The sequence below is a fragment of the Trichoplusia ni genome, chromosome 1 (genome assembly GCF_003590095.1).
Source record: "Trichoplusia ni isolate ovarian cell line Hi5 chromosome 1, tn1, whole genome shotgun sequence".
In the NCBI taxonomy this organism is placed as follows: domain Eukaryota; kingdom Metazoa; phylum Arthropoda; class Insecta; order Lepidoptera; family Noctuidae; genus Trichoplusia; species Trichoplusia ni.
In genome coordinates, this window is record NC_039478.1 from 2,731,703 (window position 1) to 2,754,452 (window position 22,750).

At 34.2% G+C, this 22,750-nt stretch overlaps 1 protein-coding gene across 2 annotated transcripts in view; it reads left to right on the plus strand.

Annotated features, from left to right (window-relative positions):
- LOC113508402 (LIM/homeobox protein Lhx9-like) overlaps positions 1–22,750 on the plus strand; it is a 38,794-nt gene extending 16,044 nt beyond the window's left edge. Inside the window, exons 2-7 of one of the 2 annotated variants that reach the window (XM_026891428.1) lie at positions 1,626–1,872; positions 2,337–2,471; positions 9,158–9,394; positions 10,350–10,498; positions 21,287–21,522; positions 21,799–22,750. In XM_026891428.1, coding sequence (XP_026747229.1) covers positions 1,790–1,872; positions 2,337–2,471; positions 9,158–9,394; positions 10,350–10,498; positions 21,287–21,522; positions 21,799–22,020 — 1,062 coding nt within the window. In that variant the 5' untranslated portion in view covers positions 1,626–1,789 and the 3' untranslated portion in view covers positions 22,021–22,750. Of the gene's footprint in view, positions 1–370; positions 1,873–2,336; positions 2,472–9,157; positions 9,395–10,349; positions 10,499–21,286; positions 21,523–21,798 lie in introns of those variants that run through there. The other variant, XM_026891420.1, reaches the window with a different exon arrangement.

A 22,750-nucleotide genomic window follows, 5' to 3' on the forward strand; every position in this document is an offset into this window, starting at 1 on the left:
AAGGTCGTAGAACCGCCCGTGGAATAGAAACGGATAGAAATAAAATACTTCGTTAAATGTTTTTAAACAACCAACATTTTAGAGGATAACGATTTGCTTGATGTTGCATAGCTTAAATAAAAGGCAGATGTAAATAAAGAAAATTTGTATAAAATTTTCATCTCATAATCAATCTCTCAATTTACTGTTTAAATATTAAATTTTCGCTGTATTTTAAAATATTTCCTCAGCCATTTTAACTCGGATTCTGCTCACAGCACGTGAATGAAAATCGAAAACTTTAACAAATTTCTTTCACTCAAAATATAACGATATTTCCCCTAATTGGTCCTCAAAACATGAAATTTTGTTATGAAGTTTTTTTACATTTCATTTTTATAGGTACTTGTTATCGCAAATATTGTATTCGTAGCAGAAAGTAGAATAATGGAACATATTTTTTTCTTGAAAACGTAAACCTCTCTGATTCAACCGAGAAAAAAATCGTTAAAGAATACAAAGTAGAAAAATATTCTGTGTAAAAATGCCTCAAATAATGTTGGAACAAATGATAGCGTAATAATAGCGGTTATCTAAAACACGAAACAATTATAAGTAATCGGATTCTTGGGGGCTTCAAGTACGCGTAAAAAAAATACGTGTTCATAAGTATTATAACAACTCTGCATCGTACGAACGACATTTACATCAAATAATTAGGGTATTTACCTTTTATATGAATGAAATTAACTAATAGCATTTTTAGTAGTCACACCTAATTAATTCTATAAAATTTTTGACTTAACAAAAATTCCAAATTTTTTGCAAAATTGTTCTCAACGATACGCTTGGTTATAAACATACATAGAGCTGACTCGAATGTATGTATTCAAAATTATGCGTCGACAGTCGGACTGGGATCACGAATGAAAATAAAAAGACGTGAACCCATTGTCTCATGGTAGGAGCCCATAGGAACCCTCATATATGTATAGTGATTTGTGCGACTGAATAATGATATGGAAAGGAGCATTCGATGTTTATTTAGTATATTTAAATGTGGGAGAGAGAGACGACGTGTGCTTGAAACAACGAATATGGCGCTTATATAAGAATTGAATTTAAGGGTGTTGATATCAATGAGATTTGAATTCGTTTTTTACTTAAGAAACATTTATTTATGATTTAGCAAGTCTTACAGAGATTAACAGAAAAGTAAAGTGAAATCAATTTCAATAGTTTGGGCTAATACAAAACAATTAAAACCGTTAATTATTGGACTAATTATACTACTTTTGTGGCTCATACATGTAGACTGTGGGTCCGCGGGCGACAACTAGTAATCAATCCGGATCATACGATCAATTCAATTATACCGTAAAGCTATTTCAACCAGGGAACGATCTAAACGGATGGATGATAAATGTTTCCACGAAATCATAGGATATCAGATTTCCGCTCGCCACAGGTTTGCAATCCGCTAGGACAGAAAATTGCCAACAATTTACTCTCTAAAAAAGTGGAAAACGTAAAATTTCGAAACCAGCATTCATTTTTATATGTGATGTAGATACTAAATAAATATTATCCGATGCAGCCGGAACAGAAGCAACATTTCCAAAACCAAGCAATCTTTTTGTTGACAGATTCCCAAGAATCCCGTTTCGATTCCATAAAACAAAAACTGGAGCAAGATCCAGCTACTATGGCTGTAGCAAATGGAGTCAGCGAGAATACGGTTCAAGGTGAAATGAACCTTGTTATTTGAGATAGAAGGAACAGTTCTGCTAGCAGAACGGAGCAAGAAGGCATGTTGAAGGAACGAGAGAGTTCGGAGGACTCCCCCGTGGCTCCCGACGAGTGCGCGGGGTGCGGGGGGAGGATCCAAGACAGGTGAGCTCAGTTTCTTTCGATACGACCTTGAATTTTACCGATGACAACGTACATTCTAATTTAAGCAAACAACGAATTATACTCTAAGTTAACTTATTGAGATCCACTAGTAAATCAAATTTTACCGAAGTCAATATATCTTATCACCTGAAAAAACAACTTGATACAATGGTATCTACCCACTGAATATTCCGATTGTAAGTAACCGCTTGACTGATTGATATGTCTAATGAATAGTCGTTTAAATAACTAAAGCTATCAGGAAAAGTGAATAACATTATAAACACTGTTAAAATCGCTGATATAAAGGCATGTCAAAAATAATAGTTTTCAGTAAGTCTCGTATCACTTCAAGACACTTAAGCAAACCGCTAATAAATTCTTGTAGATGTCGTAGGCAGGTCTCAATCTACACAGACTCTTTCTCTTCTTCCAGCTGTTTCTTAAGAACGTTTTCTATCCAGGTATTACCTACTGGCAGTAGACCGGCAATGGCACGGCACGTGCCTTCGCTGCTGCGAGTGCCGTCTGCCCTTGGACACCGAACTCACTTGTTTCTCCAGAGACGGCAACATTTACTGCAAGGAAGATTACTACAGGTAAGCAATTTAAAAATAAAGAATATAATGATTGAAGATTGCACAAGCCTTGTGTAGCACATGTCATATTAGAAGCGTCATGCGTCATCAAGCGCCAAAGAGTTTCTGAAAGCGGAAACTTCCAATGCTCTAAAAAAATGTTACGTTCGTCATGAACAAAGTTTACATTTTCTTCAAAAAAGATCACGTTGTGAAATGCTTCCAAAAAAACTGTTTCAACTGAAACGAAGTCGAAAAAGCAAACACACTTCTAAGGATTCGTAAAAAATATCAGATCAGCTTTCATTTGTTACGTGACGAAACAGCTTAAAATAGGAAATTCTCCGAAGGCAAAAAGGTTACTGAAAATTTTCCGTAATCCTGGCTAAATTCGAAATGGATTACGTATTTGGGTAGATCACGACTTTTAACCGTTCTAAATCAAAAACTCAATTACAACAGACATTCCTTTTTGGTAATTATTCCACATATTTTGAAAAAAGTATTTAATCCAGATTTCCACTCTTTTTTTAATTAGGCAGGTATTTAGCAACTAGAATTTAACTTTATGTACCGTGAATCGGTTTAAATCTAATTAGAACGTCATAAAACAAATTACCCTATTCTTTGCTATTTAAAATTTTTAAACATAACATTTTTGATAAAAAAGATTTAATTAAAAAAAAAGTGAATCATTTTTTTTTGGAAGACGCGCAAAAATCTTTCACGGCAGTCATTTCATTCAGTTTCTGAAACAGTTTTTCGAACGACAATATCAGTAGTCTATACTACTCGTAATTGATTTTGCCACAGAACCCAACGGTTCAGATAGAAATTATTCAATCGTTAGATTCTCAGAACTATTGGATGCTCTGCTCGCAAGCTACACCCAACCAACTCTACCTCAATAATTTAACATCGTAGAATCTTGAACCAAGTAAATGAAGTAGTAAAATTGATTATGACAGTCTGTTATAAATCAGTTGTATTACTAATACCAGCCATTTCTAACTGATACGTCTATCTAAGAAAGAATGATGAATGAAGTCTTGAATATTAACGTTGTAAATATTTGATATTTTGGAATAGTTAGGGAAGAACTCACCATCCGTCCTACAAATCTTCGATCAGGTCGCGAGTGCTGACGCGAAGTGATTTTTTTTCCAAATTTTCGTTACAAGAAAAAGAGTCCAACGCCGCAAAAGAAGTTTTCTCTTGCTTGCATCTTTGCTTCTGTTTAAAAAATATTCGATACTTTTTTGTAAGAAGTTTGAAGTCTTCAATATCTGACGATTTTAGAACAGAAGCAAGTAATGCCCTAGGTCCCGTAGGCACGCGTCGTTTGAGATTAAAGTCTTGGGTATCAAAGATTGGCATAACTTTTAACATGAACGGACTACCTTTGCTTATTATAAGACTAGAAGGGGAAAATAATGGCATGTCTATTATTGCTTAAACAAAATGATATCAGCGTACCATTCTTTATGACTACTTTTTGAAAAGCAAAATTTTAACTTGGAACTTCAGGCTATGGAAACATTTTTATACAGGTAGGTGCAAAAGGTCAATATTCATCGTTACACTGTGTTATTTTATAGTTAAGTAGAGCTATAGTAGTTGTGCTAGCGAAGCGATTCTGTTTCAGCTGTTGCGAATTGCTGTGCTGTGTTTAATTAGCATTCAGGCGTGGATTTCAGCCTGTTTACTGTTTTAGGTTAAGTAGAATTGTCAGCGATTTCTCTTTTTGAATATTTAATGATAACTTGAATGTTCGAATATTTTTAATTCTTTTTTGTTTTGTTTGATCATGCCTTTTAGTCGGGTGCATCGGAAGAATGGGACTATATTGTATTCTTTAAGATTCTGAGAAGGGGATCCAGTGGTAAAAATTGATAAGTGTTTGTTTTCAGTTTTTTCAAAAGTTGTTTCAAACCAACACCCTGATTAATTTCCAAAACATAAAAATTTACCCTCATTCAAATTTAGGACTTAATTTCTTCGAACTTAAATTTCGTAAAGCTCACAAAATAATTCGTTTTGTAAAAAGTGATCATTTACTAAACAAAAATCTACCTATTGAAAATATTACCAAAACTTTAACCAAACAACTCCAAGTAGATACTCGTAGATACCAAGCTTGAAAGCCTAAGCTACCACGTTACTTCAAAGCGCAGTATTGTCAATTATGATAATTATGGTCATAAGGTATGCTGACACGAGGTTTACGTTTGCCGTCAATCTGTTCGCGATATGTACACAATTAGGAAGGCAGTAATACGTCCCTCAAAGTCCATCACATGCGGTGGTTCACATGCAATACATGTTTTTGTAGCCGTCATGTCAACAAGGACTCATTTCGAATCAAGTGTTATATAAAAGTGGTAACGACAAGTATATTTTACTTTAAGTTATTTATTCTAATTACGTTATATCTGTAGAAAAAAGCTATTTTTGAAAATTCAAACATTTTACGTAAAATTTCTGCAACCCCTTTTAGTGTTGAAACAAAAGTTTAGTCAACAATCAAAAGAGTCTGCATATCAAATTTACTATCAAAAAAGCTTTGCATCCAAATATTATTCTAAAGATCAAACATTTGCATCTGGAATATCTCAATTGAATAATGTTCCATCGTCATCCTAGCATTAACAAAGTTTACCGACCGACTGCGGTAAGCTAGCAATTTGCAATCCTATTCCAAATCCTATTGTTAGCTTAGAATACGGTTACTTTAGACTCCTAATCGTATCTGATCTTGCATAATTTCTTAGCTCCAGCATCAAGTTACTAACTATTACGCAAAACTTTTCAAACTTGCTCAGTCGTATTTTTGTAATTCAATACAATTTTTCCTTAGAATTTTCATCACTTTAAATTAAAAGCAATTTGTATGGTTTCTCGTTGTAGAGTTTCTGATTGCGATAATTTTATTAATGTAAATATTTATTTTTAGATTTGTTGTATGGGTTTATGTTACGTCCGCCGAGAAAAAAATTTTTTCTAAAAGCTAATCGAGTTGATTAATGTTTTGACGAAAAGAGTCGAAGTTAGAGTAAACGGCTTTGAGCGTTTGCTAAGATGGAAAGATACTTTAGAACGCTTTAGTATACTGGATTTAGTGGTTCTGTAAATAAGCGTTTCTACATGGTTAGACTTAACGAGACATCGATATGAGAACGATGACTTGCTTTGTTGCAAGTTTCGACACTCTTAGTGGGCTTTTGGTCTAGCTCATAACTCTAGCGCGTGGCACAGTTCAGTTCAAATGTTCACAAGTCGATTTACTTTAGGAAATCTCAAAGTTTAAAAGGAATTAAAATTTTGAAAAAAATCCTTTAATTTTTCATTCCTTTGTAATTTATGAAGATACTAGCTTTCCCGGCGAACCTCGAACCTCCTAAGATTCGATAATGACCTGGCAGATAAAACACCAGAATAAGTTACTTATTACGTAACACTCGATATAAATTGCGTGTTCATAAAACAGTACAGAATACACCTTTGCAAATATTATTTTACGTAACAAAAAATATATACACAAAAAGTGAGTACGAAACAAGAGTTTTGACTATTTATTATTCACCTGTTTTTTTTTTGGTAAAAAGCATGTTCATTTACTATAAATTATGGGTAGCATAAAATTTTTGGATATCGGTTACGTCACGAGTAAATAAACTCTTAAACTTTGTATAGTTAGTATATTTATAGTTCAGATAAAGTCAAAAATACTTGTAAATATATTTTTAAACAATTGCCTGAGAAATAATACCGATTCCTCTTTTTATTACATCACAAGATTCTTATATATAGAATAGAAGTCTAAGTTAGCTTTACCAGCATATCTAGATATTTGAGCGTAGATTTTAGCCAATTATTATCAGCTGCATTCAATAAGCTTAGAACTGTTAGACATGCGCTAGACAAGAGTTTAATTATATATCTAGGCATTTTGAAATCGTGCTCGCTGTCATATTCAGTGGGAGTAATTTTAGAAGAGAGTTGGAGATTATTGCAAATAGGAATCTATTTTTATTTTTCTATTTTATCTATTTTTATTATTATTAGACAGGAATATCCCACTGCCGGGCAAAGACCTGCAGTTCGGTATGAACGAATCCAGGTTATCCGCCACAAGAAACCAACTATATGTACATAGATTCGATAGATTTCTGATACTTAGTTAAAATAAAAAAAAAACCTCGCTTTTAGAAAATTAATGCAGTTTTTGATCGGTTATAATTGACACCTTAATCATGTTTAAGTTTTAAAACGTCATGCTGTCTCTGTTACCACTTATGTAAGGTTTTAGTATTTAACTTGCCATTTCTTATCCATTTTGGATAAGCTTCAGGATCTGGTCTATGATCCGTTTTCGGCTTAACCTTGATTTCTGATACCCCTTGTATATTGAGGTACAATATTTTTTTAATAAAATATCATTGCTCATTATTTTCACCTCTTGACATATACTTAACCAAAACAAAACTCGACTGTCAAAATAGTGTCATTCTCGTGTCATAATTTGGATCTCAAGTCACCCCTACATGTATGCGGACATATGCTATAATTGTTTACATGGGGCCCGACAGACCCCGATAATCATTGATTGATTGTCCACAAGGGTGTTGAGGGTCTATCGAAATGTCAAGATGGGATTATTAACCAAATTACAGAAAAAAATCTGCTTTGTGTTAGAAAATATGTTAATAAAATAAAAGTTTCATTTTTTGTAAACGAATAACGTCCACGGTACATTTTTGTATGCTGATGATATTGAATTATATTGATGAGGATTTTTTTTTGTATCATTTTTTTTTTGTTTTTCCAAAAAAAGTGGTTTGATTTCGTGCAGAGAAGCAAGACGACGTTTAAATACAATCGTGCTCTTTTTGAATACGTGGTACTGAATTACAACGCTGTAGGTTTAAAACCTTTTAAATACGTTTTTTTTGTAATTAAGGTTCAAATTGGCATATATTTTCTCAATATACCAAATTTTAAATTGCTGTATTTTTTTACAAAACCAAAATTGATTTACAAACAAACACTCTAGATGCACAAATTATGATGTTTTTATATAAATCAAATTACCTACAACAGTTTTGGGCATTGTTAGTATTTACTTTCCCTTTTAAAAGACTAAAAAGCATCGCGCAGTCAACTGTTAAACATACCTATTATTTCCCACCTGTGGCCTTTCCACCATTCAGTTACTTTTCATGAGACATATTTCTTTTAAATACTTTTTTTATGAAGTTTATGAGTAATAATATATTTTTACGTTTAAATTTACATTCTGAGCTGCATACCTTGTGTTTACGGAGCATTATATTACCAAAACGAATAAAAGTTATAAGTTAAAATAGAGCAGTTAACAGAGATTTTTATTGTTTCTTTTTTGGTTGAGTAACCGGATTTCAAAAGAAATGATCTATTTTAACACTACTCGGTTCATCAAGAAGTTTTTAAAAGATGAAAACAAAATTTAGTCTTAACACATTAAAGATATGCTCGTGTATACCTCTCTTCCATACATATGAAAAAAATGACAAAATCATAGGGAGATGAGATCGATATAATTTGGCAAGAAGCATAATAACTAGGTCACAAAAATATTTAAAAACGTTCAAAAGCCACGAGTAACCACTGCACAAAAGCAAGGCTCTAATTTTAGTCGATGTCGCACTGCTCAAATATTTTATTCTATAAGTCCGATTTTTAATTCGAGTCAGTAAAATGACATTTCCATTGTGGCAGGTTTTTCTTCCCAAGGTAGTAGTGATGTGGTAGAATCGACTTTTTAAAATAAAAAACTACTCATAATTAGTTGAAAACCTCCATAACTACAAATCATACTTTAAACAAAACCATCCAAACATATTCTATGCACAACCAAAATCACTTACACGAGTAAATAAACTCACATATCTCACTAACTAATGAACGTCGCACCTCAGTATTCACTTTTGACCTTTGGGAAACCCTAAGTCTAGGTGAAGTCTGCGTAGTGAGAGCATGCATTCCCAGTTCAAGGACATTTTATCTAGCGCAGTCTCAGATTCCGAGAAATCTTCGCATGAATTGACTCGAACTTGAACGATTTCTCGTTGGATATAGAGCAGTTATTAATAAATTGCAATTATTTATAAGAATGCTTTCAGTTTCGTTCGTGTTGACAAACTTTTGAAGGATTGACGTTTGAACTATTTGGATGTTTTTGTATAGTTTTGCGGGCTTCTTTTTTGCTGATCTTTTTGTGTTTTATGGTTGAATTATAAATGAGTATTGTATAAAAGTCGGTTTTTTTTTATTTTATATCATTGAATAGAATAAATTGTCAGTAAGGTACTTTTTGTCTTGAACAGAAAATTAATGGTAACTGGTGACGTAAAAAAGGTGATTATAATTTTGGCATGGAATAACGTCACATAAAACCTGTTTATAGTTTGTTTATTTATAATAATACTAACGAAATATATTTGTAACTGCTTGCGATGGTAGTACCGCATGATTGATAACACAACCTAAACAACTCCATAGATTTTTAGTCCAAAAACCAAAAATTTTACCCACAAAATTGAAACCAAAACCTTTTATTACAATAAAATAATTAATCTTAACCTCAAAAACAACCATGCGGTCGAAACAAATCCTTACTATTAAAACGTTATTTAATACATCTCCATAGCTTTTTATTTTTGTTGCAGGCTGTTTTGTGTGAAGCGTTGCGGCAGGTGTGGGAACGGGATTACGGCTAATGAGCTGGTGATGAGGGCTCGGGACCTGGTGTACCATCTGACCTGCTTCACGTGCGTCGCTTGTGGTACTCAACTGTCAAAGGGAGATGTCTTCGGGATGAAAGAAGGCCTCGTGTATTGCAGACCTCATTACGACAGCGCGTGCTTAGATGACTACTGTGATGATGATATTAGCAGCGTTTATAGGTAGGTTCGTTTTTTTTTATTGAAGGCTTTCGCTTGTATAAAGTATATTTTTTAGGTCAAGCATATTATGATACTATCCATCGTTTGCCAAATGCAAATGGTTTTGATCCAGCGAACAGTCAAGGTTATTTTATAGATGTATATAAGTCGATTTTAGTATGAAATAATATTGAGCTAAGTAATTGGAAAATATGCGAAAGTAAAATTGTTGTTTTCACATTAATATATTATGCCTCTATCCTTTATGTACACACAATATCAATCACTCCACAAAATCAAGACCGTCTTCCCCTTAATTGTATACAAAAGTATTATATTACATCGGAAAAGTAACCCTTATAAGGGTGTATTTAGGTTTAGGTTTAGGGTGGATTAGTATAAGGGTGATCCTCTTACAAAAGTGTAGGTTCAATTCCCAATTTGCAAAATTTGTATCCAATTAAATGTATTAAAAAATATTTTTATTTGCCACGTAACCAAATATGGAAGTAAAAAAAAATGCACCAAGAAATCAATTAATTAACTGACTCTTAAAGGCTTTGTTTTTCTTAATAATTGTGAAAATGTAAGAGAGTACACACATTATATCGATTTAGTTTGCTATTAAAATATTAATTACATTACATCGATAAAACGTTGTTTTCTTACATACTTATAATTAGGGTACTTAGCTATAGTTACCTGAATAACGAATAAATAGGATGTATTTTAAAAGAATTAAAAAAAAATCTTTACCGGAATTATAACTCTGACGTAGTAAAAAAAAAAACTAAAAAAAATTGCCAAACAGTTCAAAGTGACATCTATCGACTTTAGAGCTCCCGAATATTTGCCAATTAACTTGGTCCCACTGCTAATGGCTACGAAGAATTCGTATCACAAATTCTTGAACGCAAATCCTAGAAAAATCAATCAACATTCCCTTGTGTTTACATGTTTTATGTTTCTTGTTCAGATGTCAAGATTTGCATAGTGAAGGCGACTCGCCGCAGTATTACAACGGAGGGCCCAGCCAGAAGGGACGGCCCAGGAAGAGGAAGATGGCGCAGGGGTCCCCAGACGACATGCAGGTCCAGACCATGAGAATGGCCAGCACTGCTCTAGGTAAGATAACACTCTCCTCAAATCTCACCTTTTCTTCTCTCAGCCCAGCGAATGGAATCAAATGCGAATTATTTTTCTATCCTGTAATTAAAACTTACGAATTTTAATTATATGTAAGTCGACTTAAAAATACTTTGAAAGGTCCCCTCGCTCCCTTTGATCGGCGTTCCTTGTAAGACGTTGTATACAGCTCGCCGCCGCGACGCCGACGCCCGGCCCCAGACGGTATACATATTTCATAGCATTCGCGCTCAAAATTTTAACAGAAACCTCAGCAAGGAAATCCGAGCGCCTACCCCGATGTCCCAGATGACAATTCATCCCGTGCCTTAATCACGACTAATGAATAGAAGACGCACTGTCAAAACTCTCTCTTTCCTCCTCACCCTTGTTGTTTACCCGTAAGTTAGAGGGAGAGGTGTCTGTTTACGTGGGTTGGGTCCCCAGTCAGGGTCGGTTTGGATTATTCTTTATAACGTCGAAATGCGAGGCACTCATTGAGGTGAATTCAGGTTATGTTGACTTGTCGACCCGATTAATGATGGCGTTAGCCTGAATGGGGCGAGGGACAATCGTACTTATTTTACTGTTAAATAATGTTCCTAGCTAGGTAAGGCTTATTATTGTTCTCCTAGATTACCATGCATTCAAGGTCAAGTGCAAGCAACTGCAAAGCATGAAACCGCATAGCACGATTACACAAACGTATAATACTCTAATAGGTCTACACTAAAACTTTACAAAACGATACTCCCATACTTATTGCCCGCTCTTCACACAGAATCTCCCAAACCCACCAAAGACATTACAGTAAACCCGAAACAAAACAATCCAACATTTAAATCGAACTCCTAACATTACGTTCGAAACTTAAGCACTACACTAAGAAGCACTTCAGACACACAAACAAACTTCTGAACAAGTTTCCAATACATATCCCAATACTCGTAGTCCACAAGAACTATTAAATTGCTCTATATGACCTATATACGACTCGTACACGTGCTCTTACGCCGGGAGTCAACCGATACCGCCAGCGTCAATCGAGCGACAAAAACGATTAACGGCGCACGCTGCATTCATCGCTCTGGTAATTAACGAGATGAATTAACAAGTCGTGTAAATACCGCAATGTACGGTCACAAACTGTAAATAAACTTGTGTAAAGAGGAAGCTCAAATTGAATATGTTTGTGAAATTGTAATTAAGTTTGTTGTAAATGTTGATATTTGGACGATGGGTCATCAAGTGGTGGCTCCGAAAATATAGTATATAGAAATGTGTATTTGCAAATCGTTTTACACAGAAAATAAAAAAGGGAATTTTTAACAAAAAAAAAACCTAATTTTCTCAGAAAAAAACGACACTAAAATCAAATATGTCCCATTTTAAAAAGGACTAATGATGCAGAAACCAAACCACCATCAAAGCGAAAATTAACCACATAGTTACCCGACCATCAAAGCAAAAGAAAACATTGAAAACCCCTAAGACTTAATTGAATTATTTTCTATAACTGAAACAGTACAATTACCGTTTACCGTACCACTTGCGAGTCCCATAAATCTCTGAAAAATAAATAAAAGGTCTGGTATTAAACTCGGAACAGCAAGACGACGAAACTCCTGTACAAGGCTTTTTAAATTAAAAAGACTACCGAGAAATTCTCGTGACTTCACTGAAAAATACGTCTTTAAAAGTATTTAACATTATTTCAATATTAGTTATTTACAAATTGTGCCGAGAATAATATTCTTGAAGTACTTTTCAAATGAGAGGGCGAATACACTCGAACGTTTCCGTGAATTGTAACGATAAACAATGTTTTCAGACGATTGAATTTACACGTGTTTTCAGGCGATGGCCAAGTCTCGATATATTTAAAATATTCAAGAACTTTAATATTGATATACGTCACTATAAGATGCTGTTAATCATTACGTAACAACTTAATGCTTCGAGTACGGAGATTCCAGACACAATAAAATTGATTTTCAATTGTTATCGACCACGATCGTGGTCTTGGAGACTGGACGTATTAAGACAGAAAGTCACTTAAGTAGCGACTGAATAAATTAATAACCGACTTGGTATTACATGGATCTCACAACTTTTTACCACAGAACAACTGAGTTGCGAGACTTGGTTTTTTTTGACAAGTATTGTTTTTGACGGGAATTTTTTTTCGGAATCTTAAAGATATTATTTTTCTCAATTCAAAAGTCCTCAGACGTAGGCTTATCGTAGATGTAATTAATTTTTAGACATAATTTTCTTAGAAATTTAAATAAAATCATTTTGCTTCATTATGAGCCAATAGAGTGGATCGGAATGTAAATGAAAATAAATAATACGCTGCGTGTGCGCGGTAAGCGTGGCGCTTACTAGTACAGTGCAGTATGGCGCTACGTAATAAGCGTTCGACTCCGGACTAAAAAAAAATGTCTCCAAGAATTATGTTATTAACCTGCATGTAAATTAATTATTTAACAATATGGAGATTTAAACCTAGAAAATAGTTTTTCAAAACATATATGAAATAAAAACTTTTCCGATAAGTTTAATGTTGTTTGTGCTACTGCGACTTAGCTTTAGCAACCTATACGGACTTTTTAATTATTAAAATATCGGCAAAACAAAAGTACCTAAATACTCTATTTACCCTATACCGCGATTATTTAAGCTCACTTTTAAATTAGCCTGTACCTGCGTAGTACAGGCAAATTTTTGATGATTATACTAAGAAAAATAATTATCGTGCGCTAATTTACTTAACATATACAAACTAATAAGAAAAATCCTTTCAGTAAAGCCTAAATCCCTTCCTCATTACTTAACAAATTGTAATTGCCGCTATATCTTGATAGAGGAACACGCACTCGCTCTCCGTTTTCGCGCCCAAACGGCAGCCATGTTGGCACAACAGCGCCATCGAGTAGCGCGCGTGATGCCGATAATGAGAACTACAAGTGCACTCGAGTTAGTGACGTGCCTTATCGATCATCGGGGAATCGATTGAGAATTCGCATGCCTTGCATTTTCAATGCAAAATAGTGATTAGCACTATAGATCTACGGGGTGTCAGTCAAATGACGTTCGTGATCTAAGGTAGAAAAAAAACAACGGAAATCGGTTTGAAATCTATAAAACAATGAATTTTGTCGAATCTCTTTGCAAGCTGCTCTATTATATTTTTACTAAAGAGTCTAGATTTACAATAATTACAATTATTCTTGAGCATTTCCATCACTTAGGAGCCAAAACTTTATAAAGATCAAACACATAATTGGATCATTTATTTAACAAAAGGAACTACGCGGAGGAAGACGGAACAGTGTAAACGACGAACAAAACGCACGAATTAACAATATTTAAGAAAAAAAAACAAGCAGATGCTTAACATTTGCCACCAACGAATAGGCTCATAAAAATGGTTTTAATTAACAAATTTCGATGAAAAAATTTATAGCCAACTTTTAAAATGACATATTGATTTTTATCTACGCCTTTTGAACACAAAATTGAAAATTGGTGAGCGAAATAAACAAACAAGTTAAAAGGAACCTTTCGACGCTTAAGATAAAGTTCAAATTGGATGTGAATGTAGTTTTATGGGTGTAAATTGATGTTGTTGGTGGCGAAGGAGCAAACAGCGGCTCTTTGTTTTTTTATTGATATTATAAAGGATGTGTTATCAAATAGGTTTGTTTGAGGTGTTAAGTCTATAAATATGTGGTTTGAGCCACTATGATAATGTATTCGTGCAGTTTTGTGTTTATAAGCCGTATGCAAGTCGAGTTCACCCTCTTAGGGATAATGTCAGTCATACTTTTTTTTGTTCATTGAATTCTTCAAAAGAAAACGCGGTTTACTGCTAAATTAGGCCTTCCTCAAGTTACGCCACAGTGCCATATTTAACTTATAATTTAAAAATTGAAAAATAAATGTTTTGATTTATTATTACAAATTCATAATTATATTATTAAAGTACTCGTTAATAATCGTAATGAAACGAACCCAAAGTCAATGGAGTTGTGTCGATATATTACGAAGCACCTCACGTCTACCTTTTAACTTAAGGACAAGATCAGCTTCATTTCATCGTGGTATTGCATTGCTGTGTAATATTCGTAGGTATGCGTTATGCAAATTTCATGTCAAATTTGAATTCTAATCAAACGTGAACACTTCGTGCTTTTTCTATTCTTATCAAAATTACTAGCTGACCCAGCAAACGTCGTCTTGCCGATTTTTTTTTTCTATTTGTATGTATTTTTAGTGCCACATTATAAAAAAGATAAAAACAAACAATATCGTCTAAAAAATAAAATATATATTTTTTTCGTGTGGGCAACCCTTGTCACTTAGGGGTATGAAAAATAGATGTTGTTCTATTCTCAGACCTACCCAATATGTATACAAAATTTCATAAGAATCGGTCGTACCGTTTCGGAGGAGTACGGTAACTAACATCGTGACACGGGAATTTTATATATTAGATATGCTTTACTGTGACCAAAAATTGTCTCTATATTACGACCCACTTACAAATGTACCTACAATTTGAAAAACAAAAAAACATATTGTGTATTAAAACGATATAAATGCGTGTGGAATACACAGTGATTATTGCATTTATTTTTAAATAATACTATGAATATAATTAACTAGAGATTCTGTTTAAATCGTATCCATTTGTAATTGATTTTAAATTGAGCTTGGAGGTGGCCGCCGCGCCGGGAGATCCACTTCGGATTTTGTAAACAACGTCTACTTTGCACAGCTTTATTCATTCATACCATTGATAAAAAAAAATGTTATTGGATCAGTGTGAAACATTTCCTGCCGCAACACAAAAATAGTGAAATAATTCCAAATGCAACTATGTTTTTCTTCTTTTGTAATTTTATTATTAAAACGGAATGTGAACCAACATTGTTTATTCCAGAGCATAATACTACTGAATTTACCTCTAAGAGGTATAACAATACGAGAGCACGGAAATAGCATTCTCATAAAATATAGTTCAAGCAGTTCTTCAGAGCATTGAAAGGTCACATTCAATATCAAACCTATTGCAAAGAACCTTAACATGCATTCAGATGCCCTAGATTTCATTGAATTCGAAAACTCTTCAGTTGATGAGAAAGTCCCTTCTATAAAAGGATTTCCAATCATGACTCAGTTTTAGCTACGCTGACCTGATTTGATTGACTATAGAGGTTCGAAGACTCTTTTCATTTTCGAGTTTTAATTAGAGCATACACCTTTATGAAGGCAGACCCTTTTTGAACTGACGTGAGTCAGAATTGGATTCATCCTGACTAACGAAGATGATTCCTAACCTACTGGTTTTGACACGTTTTCTGTATAAGTGTGTCAAGAGGTTTTGCGTTTGTAGAGAACTTAATTTGTAGGTCTATATTCTTCTCTTTCTGTCTACAATTGCTTAGTCGCAATTGGACTATGGGCTTATCAGAATATACCAATATAGTTTTATGATAACTTATGATTGAAAAATTTATAACGCGTCTTAAGTACGTTAAAGATAATTTTTCTGGTGTGCCAGTTTTCTCACGATCTTCTTTTTCGCCCTATTTAGCAAGTGCCAATTATTTTTAATTCACACATAAATTTGGAAAAAATATTAAAACCAGTTTTAAACTTTCCAAAAGAGTTCAAGATTGATTGATTCTCACCCAAAACCACGGCACTGCAACACATTTCCATCAATATAATACAATTTATACTATCTAATTAAAACTAATGGCACAAAAAATATTATAAACTGCCTACCCATCTGATTAAAACAATTAACAATAAACAATTCTCAAACAACTTGACCGCAAATGAAAAAATCGTTTATAGTGCCATCACCTGTCTTCGAAAGTGGCCAAGCGTGATACGCGTCCTTTGCTTTAAATTCGGGAACAATTTGTGGTTATCGAGGGGTCGAACTTAGCTTTTTATAAGATGTGTCAAAATGTGTTTACATTTAAAATTTAAGAAATTTGATTATTAGTTTTTTCTTTTTGTGTCAATTCAACATGCATGTATTTTTTTCTTATAATTTTACATTTTTTTTTTTAAGTTTGTATCTTCAACATGTATTAAAAAAAATGAGCACAATATTTTGTTTCGTAACTAATACAATTTTAACTCTTGGTCAGTAATCACAAAGCTTAACTGATAAAGCAATCGCTGTGTTTCGCCAATAACCGCAGGACATTGATTTAAGTCCTTTATTACTTTTATTCCAAAACTCTACTTTGATATTCTCAGGAAGAGCTATGAAGTAAGGTCTTTAATTTTTTTTTACAGTCTGTTTTTCCTTGTTATAATAATCATGTCTTCTAATATATAAAATTCCCGTGTCACGATGTTAGTTACCGTACTCCTCCGAAACGGCTAAACCGATTTTTACCAAATTTTATAAGCGTATTCATTTATTTTTCATACCTCTAAGGGATAAGGGTTGCTCACACTAAAAAAACATATTTTATTTTTTGGACGAAATTATTTGGTTTAATTTTTATAATGTGCCATTAAAAATACATACAACTAGAAAATATATATATATTCCGCGAAACAACGTTTGCTGGGTCAGCTAGTATATTATAATCAGTACCTAGTCTATTTCTACCGAATACAAACTGACGCGTAGGTGTTGGATGGTCCTGCTTGATTACGACAAATATACGACTACCTACCAGCGTAGCAGCTTTCGTTTCACATCAGTATCATTTTACAAGGTCCGAATTTTTATTATAGTACCCGCCTAAGTGATTAGCGTGAGCGAGTTGTTGGTATTTATGTCATATCGTGAAGACACGTCACAAAGACAGAACATCGGGGAAGATGAGATGAGATAATAAAAAAGATGTGAAGTTTTCATTAAAAAAATGTCAATTTTTGGGTTATGAAAATACTTTTAATATTAACTATGAAAAAATGATAACACCACGTAACATTTTTACCTACACAAAATTCGGAAACATTTGAATGATATCTTTCATCCTTTTATTTGTATAAAATTCCGTAGAATGAAAAACAGTTAATCGATCGTAATTAATCGATGATTAATGTCTTAACTGAATGCTTTTCGAGCGTTTCTCTATATTTTGGGTTCGGTCTTAGAATCGGGAAATCGCTTCAGCTTATGAATAACACCGCGGCCCAAAGAGCGGCGCCTATCTCTGTAATAAACCATACACTGGCTCAAGGCTTCTTTATTTTTTTTATAGCTATCGTTAATATCGAGGCTTTTACAACACCGATGCTTTATTACCGACTTTAAAAAGATGTAATACTTCTCTTTTTCTCAAATTCGGTAACATGTTAATTTCGACTATAAAAATAAAACATTATGTGTAAGGCGTGTTTATTGACGAAGAAATCAGTTTTTATTTTCTTGTCGATCTGGTTGCTGGTATATTATTATTGTTTTAATTTTTATTTTGACAAAATCTGTAAGGAATCATCATTTTCCATTCTTTAAACTTAAACCTATAGAAAATCGATATTCGGTATCGATATAACTATAATTATCTTTACCACATTCCAACGTTATTTTATCTAGAATTTTACATATTTTAACACAAAATATGTTTCAACAAAATTTTAACGCAACTTAATAATCCTGGCATTCCGGAAACTGAAATGAAATTTTGATCGAAGTTTTATGTTTCAACATGAAATTTTATATTTTAAATTGCGTTTGTCCAGTGTTATTCCGTATTTTAATCATTTATTTCAATATGCCTTAAATACCGCTCTGACTTTACATAGCTAACTGTTGAAATGCGGATCGGACTGGCAACACTGTTCAAAAGCACATTGACTGGGGAAATATATTTTTTTGGGATATTAACAATATACCTTATATAAATATTATCGTATATCGTCTTAATTCGGAACTCGCGATTATTAAGAAAATTTTCAAAGCGAAAATCCATTTTAACATATTCAATGGTTAGCAACCGACGATTAAGTTCGAAGGTACCAAATTCTTACGACTATCAATCGAGAAAGCGTACAATAAATGTGAAACCTAATCTAGACTTACAACGTTATAAAGGGGATGTTTTGAGTTACATACCTCATTAACAGCCCTCCTTCTCGGCAACAACACTAATAACGTTGTAAATAATACAATTATTATGGAAATATTTATACAACCTAAAATGTATTATGGCATAGCATTATGAGGAATCCTTTTGGATACTTTTATCAATTCATCTCCTAGGGATAGAAGCGGGTCGTGTTAAACTCTTACCGACTTAACCTGAATCACGATGCCCTATTTGTTCGGTGCAATTCGTCATGTACCGACCGTTATCGTTGGCCAAAAAGAAAAATCTACCTAAAGGCTTTTATCACAAAACCAAGACCAAGACATCAAAGGTACCAAATGTCTTGCTCTTACAACAGGTACTACACAACTCAAAAAGGTGCAGAAACAGACTCAACTTGAGTTTAACAGAGCATCGGAGGCTTGCAGTCTATATTGTGGTAATATTAGAACAATATACATGAACACTTTTATAATACAAATTAATTATATTTAATAAACTAACACTCAACTACACAAGTCAGATGAACTAACTGTCGAGACTCAAGTGCTAACCTCTCAAAACAATTACACAACAAAAACCTGTAAGGTGATGATATTCTTTTTACAACCTAATTGTTTTTTGTTCGTACCGCCATAAACTTGAAAACGGCGTCGTAAAAATGAACGCAATTGTGACTGACCCCACGTTTGAATCACACAAAACCGCCTAATATATTTAATTATAAATTTCATAATTAGCTAGTCGCGCATCGGCGATTTCGTTACATTTAACGCAGCTAACCACCCAAGTGTTGTGGATAGATATTAATAAAAACCACTGACTTTTTATTTCTAACTCCATTATTACTAGGGGCAGTATGCGTGAAGGTCGATTTTGGAATGGAAGGATACCGAAACAATATTGGCTGTTGTTGAAACATTGTTTTCTTTTACCTACAAAAAATTTGTGACTAAAATATCAGCCGGAAATTACATTATAAATATTACAGAGAAAATTTAGAGACGATTTTTACGTTACTATTTCGATATCGTGTCAAACTAAATTTTGTATTCATAGAATTTTAAAGTTTCGACCTAAAAATCCTCTCTCTTGAATGTACAAACCAATCTTATGCACGATTACAATCCTAAATCTTATCCCTATAACAAAACTTCAACTAATAACAGGACTAATCCACGGCACTCCGTGAACCACGCACCCCCTACTTACTCAACACTATCTATTAGATCAAAACGCGGCCAATTATCGGGACATACATCATTCTGGTTATTTGTTTTGACGCACAAGTCACCGGGTGGCGATGCCAGAACCAAGAGCCAGTGCCTTCATTTCCGTTGCCAACTAATGAGTATTAACGATGCCTAGCTTATCAATTAATAGGGGGTCCCTTGCTTGAATTAAAAAAATTGAAATGTGGTAAATTTTGACAGGCATTTTATTAAATTTTTTACGTCCAAAATTTTGTTACTAATCCAGAGCTACATGGTCCTACTAATCAGTGGGAATACGTTATCAGATAACTAAATAGGTATGACATAGAATAGTTGATTGCGAGAATTATTAGTGGAGATGTAAAAGAGACTAATTAAATGTACACCTGATGAGTAGGTAAAGGTCTCCAAAATCGTAAGTCAGTCGATATAATAATACTCCGAATTTAATCTAATATTTGATTTCCATCAATATTAAAGAGATATTTGAACACGAAAGTCTGAATAAAGTATATTATATAGCATGCTTCATTTCTCCGGCCCCGGATCTAAGCATCCTCTATTAGCAAAAAGCTTAGTTTTGGTCCGTCGCTCGCAACCACAGTCACCAACAATATCTGCTTCCTCTAATTTGGATTAAAAATAAAAATAGGATGTGGGTTCGAGATAGGTAGACTATAAAATTGGTCGGATAACTGTCTTGATTCGCACCACTTTACTGCTATAAACCATAACAGGGCATCGGCCTGATTTCTATCAATGATCTTTTCGGTAATTTTTAAATACATACCGACTATGTACTCTACTTTTGTCACATGCATCATGACATTCAGATCCTTCACCATTTTTTGGGTTCCTAACCTAGACTGATAATTGCACCCTATTACTATGGAATCTGGTGTCTATCTGTTATCAGTCTCATGAATTAGTTACCTAAGTGTGCATTAAACCGGCTTTTGTTTTGTTTCTTCTTTGACGTTCCATTACTTATCAATTAGATACAGAAACTATTTTGATCGTACACGTATGTTCCCAACTTACCTGGTAACTTACTTCGTATTATAAATCTCTAAATATACAGTAGAGTGCTTGTCAATACTGTCGTCTACAAAAGGCTCTTAAGCTATTGTGTAAGTTCTCGATTCTAGGGTTTTCAGAGTTCCCGTTGTAACAAATTGCTTTTCCTGAATCGTCCTTGACGGCGAATAAACCTGAAGAAGGTTATTATGTTTTTAAAATATGTCTTGGAGTTGTATGATGTTAACCTTTGCATTTGCTACGCAAGATCCTTGGTGGAGATAAAATGTACTCTGTGGCAAAGATACTATTACAACTATCAAGAGAGTGTAACTTGACGCTATCTATTTTTCTGTTCCCACTAACTTTGATGCGATTCTGAGAAAACTCGCTGTTGCAATTGTTTCATATTTAACGGTTGAGTGGCGAAAACATGTTTTTTCAAGAAGAACCTTTGAAATATTTACCTAAACTCCTTGTTCCAGAAATACTTCACCGAGGTGACCTGTCATCATCCATGGAGTCTTTGGCCTATGACTCGTCAGTGGCTTCGCCAGGGAGTGTCTCCAGCCACACGCAGCGCACCAAGCGCATGCGTACCAGCTTCAAGCACCACCAGCTCCGCACCATGAAGTCTTACTTCGCGATCAACCAGAACCCGGACGCCAAAGACTTGAAGCAACTCGCTCAGAAGACGGGACTATCGAAACGGGTTCTGCAAGTAAGAACTATAGCATACTACCTATAAGAATGATTAAAAAAGGGGTCTACTACCTCCTCTTAGAGTCATATTTCTATGGTTTTCGAATCGTGACGGCGCAATACACATCAACAATAAGATTTCCTTAGAGGTTGCAATGGGTGCCCCGACGTTCACAACTAAGAAATATTAGTAATTCCTCTCATGATAGTCATAAATAGCTACATGCGCCTTTTACAATGTTTTCTAAGAAAGTGGTAAGCTTGCTGCAATACTACAACTTATTTTGTTTTGCAGGTTTGGTTCCAAAACGCTCGCGCGAAATGGCGACGCAACATGATGCGACAAGAATCAAGCAACGGCCCTGGGCATACCAACGGCTCCATTGTCCCAGGGCCCGTCCCACAGCCCAATGTTGGGCCAGGCTCCATGCTGCTCTCAGAACCTATGCAGACCATCGAGGATATGAGGGTCCACACTCCTCATCCCCACCCGATGAGCTTCAACGAGCTGTATTGACAAAACATGACGCGGTTCTATCTAGAAAAGAGGCTAGGCGCACAATTACATGGAAGGCAAGGGTTTTAGTAATAAACTTGACGTTGAGAAGACGATGGATGTTTCAGGCAGAAATGACCTTGGCTTAATTGACAAGTTCATTTCTCTAAACCATAATGCTGAGAATGACTTTAATAAGTCGAATCTAGAAAGTCACGACACCTTCGAAAGAGTACTTATTATTCCTAGCGCTAATTCCAGCTAACTAGCTAGCCTGCTCGAGTGTACAAAATGAGATGTAAAAGTAACATCAGGTGTCGAAATATGGTTTTAAAAACTTATGAGACTTTCTTGCTTGCTTATTGTGCAGACATTGAAGAATATAACCAAAGAACATGAACAGCGGTTGATAACTCCATCGTCTTCGTGACGCCGAAATGGAAAAGAACACAGGAAAAGAAGGACTGCATAATAAAGAGGACTGGCCGCTTGAAAATGTTTTAGAAAATCGCGAAAGATTGTAGTCCTTTAAATTTAAAATGTAGATGTATTATATATTTATTTTTATTTGCCGCATAATTTTATTCGCTTCTAGAAAGGTAAGAATGGCAGTATTTAATCAATCATGGACTTAAAAAAATGCCTTAGAAGGGCAATAATCAAGAATTAATTGAAACATTTCACTAATTAGACTCTTTGAACAGAATAGTGTTATTAAGTAACAATAATTGATGTTAATAGAAGTAAGTAA